The sequence below is a fragment of the Ooceraea biroi genome, chromosome 11, assembly GCF_003672135.1.
Source record: "Ooceraea biroi isolate clonal line C1 chromosome 11, Obir_v5.4, whole genome shotgun sequence".
Classification (NCBI taxonomy): Eukaryota; Metazoa; Arthropoda; class Insecta; order Hymenoptera; family Formicidae; genus Ooceraea; species Ooceraea biroi.
In genome coordinates, this window is record NC_039516.1 from 1,198,141 (window position 1) to 1,202,705 (window position 4,565).

At 35.8% G+C, this 4,565-nt stretch overlaps 1 protein-coding gene across 1 annotated transcript; it reads right to left on the reverse strand.

The window, feature by feature from the left end:
• Positions 1-312: 312 nt before the first annotated feature.
• Positions 313-3,385, reverse strand: LOC105274559 (myosin regulatory light chain sqh). The gene is made up of 4 exons (XM_011330800.3): positions 3,240-3,385; positions 1,772-1,970; positions 1,434-1,647; positions 313-923 (listed from the first exon to the last, which is right to left on the reverse strand). Exons 2-4 carry the CDS (start codon positions 1,959-1,961, stop codon positions 803-805), a joined length of 525 nt encoding a protein of 174 aa, XP_011329102.1. The 5' UTR covers positions 1,962-1,970; positions 3,240-3,385; the 3' UTR covers positions 313-802.
• Between the last annotated feature and the right edge of the window lie 1,180 nt (positions 3,386-4,565).

Genomic DNA, 4,565 nt, shown 5'->3' on the forward strand with positions numbered 1-4,565 from the left:
TGAAGCGTGCGTTGGTCCCTCGTAAAAGCCGTTACGACTAACTGCATACTGCTAATAGCTAGTTATTTAGTTCCGCAAGATTTTCCGGTCAGGAAACAACAGTTAGGTATATTAGTATTGTATTATCTCAAGAAAGTTTTCTTCTGTCTAGTATCTTTTCTAAACAAAACTAAAGAAAAGCATTTTGATAAACTTGATCCAAATTGAATATCAACTTAGGTTATTATAGCTAATGGATTTAAATTCATACATTATTACATGCACATCTATTTATTTCTTAGCTAAGGATTGAAGAAATAACAAACATCATGATTTTTCATACTCAATAGAATATTATATTAAAATATAAATGCTGAATCTACAACAGTTACATGTCCGCTTTATGTATTTATAAATATCTTACACGTATAACGTTTTCACCGACTGTACAGCAATCTTTCAAGAAATTATTATGGCTGACGGCGAATACTTCCGAAAAAGATTTTCTTGAACGGCGCACCTCGCACTTCAAAGTACGTTACGTTTGTTTAATCGAGTTTAATATATTCGCTTCGGGCTTTATAGATGTAAGTAAACTTGTTGCAACGAGATCACAGTGCACATTGTGGGTTCGAATTACCCCGCACGTTCTACGTAGCTTTCTTTTTTTTGTCGCTGTAAATAAAGATATTTACTAGTGATAATTTCGTGCACATAGAAATCCGTCAAATCGTGTAGTGCAAGGAGCGCGCTTCCGAATACTATCTACGATTCCGTGTCGGGATACGCGGTCGACATTTTTAGATGAATCCGCGTTTGCTCACTACTGCTCGTCCTTGTCCTTTGCGCCATGCTTCAGGATTCGAGTGAACTCCAGGTAGTCGAACATGGAGCCTTTGATTGGCGCCTCGCGATACATTTCATCTACATCATCATCTGTGAACCTAATAATAAAAAAGATTGTCCTTGTATCAGCAATCGATCCTCAATCCTGATCAGCTGATATAACCTGATTATATATTATTAACTCGCTGAGATTGTCTAATGGATTTTATATCTTATCGTCCATACAACAGAAATTTTCATGATTACAATATATTAAAATATTGTTACAAATAATAGTTTTATTGTTTATTTATTGCATTATTAAACAAATCTGAAGCAATCATTGAAGCCAGATCATAATAATCAATGTGTTAATTGCATATATATTACATATATATTTTATGTAACACACATTTTATTTTATTTATGTTGTTAGATAAAATCACTTGACAAATTTGTTATAATAATAATTTATGGATTTATGGACGATGAGATGCAAAAATTACATAGACAATGTTTAATTAATACTATTAATACTGCTATATTGTTTCTAAATGTTACATAGACAATATTTCACAATAATCTCTTATAGTCTTGATCCAATTTTGGTAATATTAAAATCAAGTTACCTGTCACCCATCGTCGTAAGTAGCTCGCGCAAACGTTCCTCATTTATGTGGCCGGTATTTTCCTCATCGAAACAGCCGAAGGCGTTCTTGATTACGTCTTCGGGATCAGTTCCTTGTAGTCTCTCTCCAAACAGTGTCAGGAACATTGTGAAGTTGATAGGTCCAGGTGCTTCATTCATCATTGCTTCCAAGTACTCATCGGTGGGATTCTTACCTGTAAAAGAAAATTTAAATAAATTTTCTTTCCAAGCTCTATCCACATTTCAGTCTACAAGAATCATTTGAGATTATAAAAATAAGTCTTCTTCAAAGAGTTCCTCTTCACTTAATGCACTTACCCAAAGAGGCAAGCATGTCGTGCAGATCCTCCTTATCAATGAAACCGTCATGATTCTGATCGATCATGTTGAAAGCCTCTTTGAATTCTGCGATCTGCGCTTGATCGAACATCGCGAAGACATTCGACGTCGCACGCTGGGCGCGCTTCTTCGTGGTGGCACGGCGACCGGCAGTTTTGCGGGAAGACATCTTCAGCACCTATACAAAAGCAAAAAATACATTTTACATATAATTATGAGTAATCCAAGAATCAAATTCGACATGTTTTCACAAACACAAATTGTGTTTTTAGTTAACTATACCTAGAAAAGCTTTCTATCTTTGCACATATAAATTATAGACACTCATTGATATAATATTAATTGTTTCTCAAATGAAGAAGCACAAAATACTTATCCTATGAATTATAGATTTCTTGATAAATTTAAGGTTGCTTTTTAAAAAAAAAACAATGATGTTGACAATTCATCAATAAGAATCTGGGAGATTTTGTATATTTTGAGATCAAGCCAATAATGCCACTCATCTTATACATTTCAGCCGAAACAATGACGCGATTTATTCGCAGACCATAGATTCCATTTGATTATTTACTCAAAAAATAAACTTGATTCTTTTCACTCCATGAAAATGGAGATTTTGACGAGACAAAGGTGCATTCTTTTAAAGTCAAAAACGAACATCACAACGAGGTGGCTCGAGTTGCCAAGTCGCCCCTTGGTGTTTATTTTCGGTTAATCAATTCACGATATCCCGACGTGACCGAAATCGGGTTAAAAATAATGTTTGAGTGAAGGGTCATTACTCCCAAATGGCTTCGTGTCTTGTACATACACTCGATCTATCATTAATGTCATCTTTCACCGGTTGCAAATATTTTTTTGCTTTTGGATGAATTTGTTTCTTTAAAAATATCCACTAAAAGGATCACACTGAATAGAAACAGATGGATACTACCAAATTGTGTCTTCAGGTTATAAATATCAAATTTTGTTTCATATCTTCGATAGGGCCACTCCTTTTGTATTCCATAAATATCTAACGTTGCGATGTATGCCAATTTTATTTTTTGCAGCAGTCAAAGTTAAAACTCGTACAATTGTGTCGATCTGGCAATACTCTCTCGCCTCCTTCACGTCACCATCTACAGCACTGTTTACGCCTCAGGCACTTGCACCTTTCCCTCCAATGGTCAATAGATAGCCATAACCTAACTTTCTAAGAACATTCTTTTTATGCGCTCTCACCGGAAATTCCCGAATAAAATCTATTTGTTCATTTTATCTTCCAAATCGAGCATGATTCAAATCAGGCAAACCATAACCGAGCGAACAATGGCGACTGTTTCGGCAGCCAGCCTCGCTGTCAAACCGTCGAGGTGCTGGAGTATATGGGATCATTTCCGGGAAAGAAACAGGGCGCTTTATAGTAATTCGCGAATCAACTTGCGAGCAAGACTTCACTAACCTGGCGAGATACGGTAAATGAACACCGAAGACCTCAGAGAACCTTCGAATAGCTCAGAAAAACGACTCAAAATCAGAACAATTCGGAGCTGCTCGATACACCCGTTGCACTAAGCTATGAGTGAGTGAGTCACATTGTATGCGTCACTCTATGGTCATTCACCACACCCGAGTAGCCAGCACCATCTGCTGGAGCGATGACGTAGGAATGACTAGGAGAGCGGAGCCGCGAAAAATTGCGAATTGAGAGAAATCAGGCCATTGCCAAGAATCGGCCAGGATTGTGCTTTCGAGCCCTTCCTGCACGTAGCATTAACGGAGATGATTGTTTTTTTTATTCAGAACGACGCACTTCGTTATCGGGATAAATATTAATTTGTGCATTACGGACAATAGAAGATAAATGGGGGCAGTTAATAATAATTTGTATCTCTCCCATTCTGTCTCTCTTTCTCACTCTTTCTCTCGGAAAGTTGATTGGATTTTAAAAGGAATTTCAATTTGGAATATCTTAGAAGCAGAGTTGATTGGGAGGAATGAAAATCAATGTGACCACAAATTATTGTATAATAATCGCAACTATCAGTAGTTTGAACTGATGAAATGGAAATGAAATGGAAATGCTTATAATAATAATAGAGGACCTTTAGTTCAAACATTTTTTTTGAGATGTGATCCGTGAGTGATTACAGCCCTGAGCTGCGAGAATCGCTTCCATACATGGGCTAACGTGGCTTGATCGACCTACAGCCATATAAGGACATGATGAAAGAGGCTAATCGTTTTGTAATCTTTCGCGATGCTGGTAGCAGTAATGATGATGCTTTTGACAAACAGTAAAAATTATATGAACGAGAATATAATTTTAAATTTATTTATACAAAATTTTTGCAATGTTTAATCACGTGGAAATAGATAATATTATTAACATGTTTTTGTTATTTATTGGGTTCAACGAACTCATCGGAATTTGGCACGTATTGTTACTACGCAGAGAATCGGGAGATTTAATGCGAAATTTATAGCTTAAATTCCTTTTCTCTTTGCCGCGATCCAAGATTCCACAGCTTTAACACTTGGATAACTGTCAAGATGTACAGTGAAATTGTCATTGACAATATAGCATTATATTACGATTTATAAATACATATCTATTTCATACAAGACATCTCGGAATAAATAAAATATTCTAGCACAACACCTTTTATGCATAATTATGTTAAAAAGATATCTTTAATTAATGGAGATAATAAAAATTTCGCATCTTTAGTTTTTGGAACTCTAAAAGGATTCTCTGGAATTTTTAGCGGAAATAATACGAGAAAGT

What these genes read in the sequence shown, in the direction of transcription:
- LOC105274559 (XM_011330800.3), bottom strand. Translation starts at nt 1,961, where the DNA reads ATGTCTTCCCGCAAAACTGCCGGTCGCCGTGCCACCACGAAGAAGCGC. An exon ending in CGACATGCTTGCCTCTTTGG is followed by an intron (nt 1,648 to 1,771) that starts GTAAGTGCATTA and finishes TTTCTTTTACAG; the next exon opens with GTAAGAATCCCACCGATGAG. An exon ending in CTTACGACGATGGGTGACAG is followed by an intron (nt 924 to 1,433) that starts GTAACTTGATTT and finishes TTTTATTATTAG; the next exon opens with GTTCACAGATGATGATGTAG.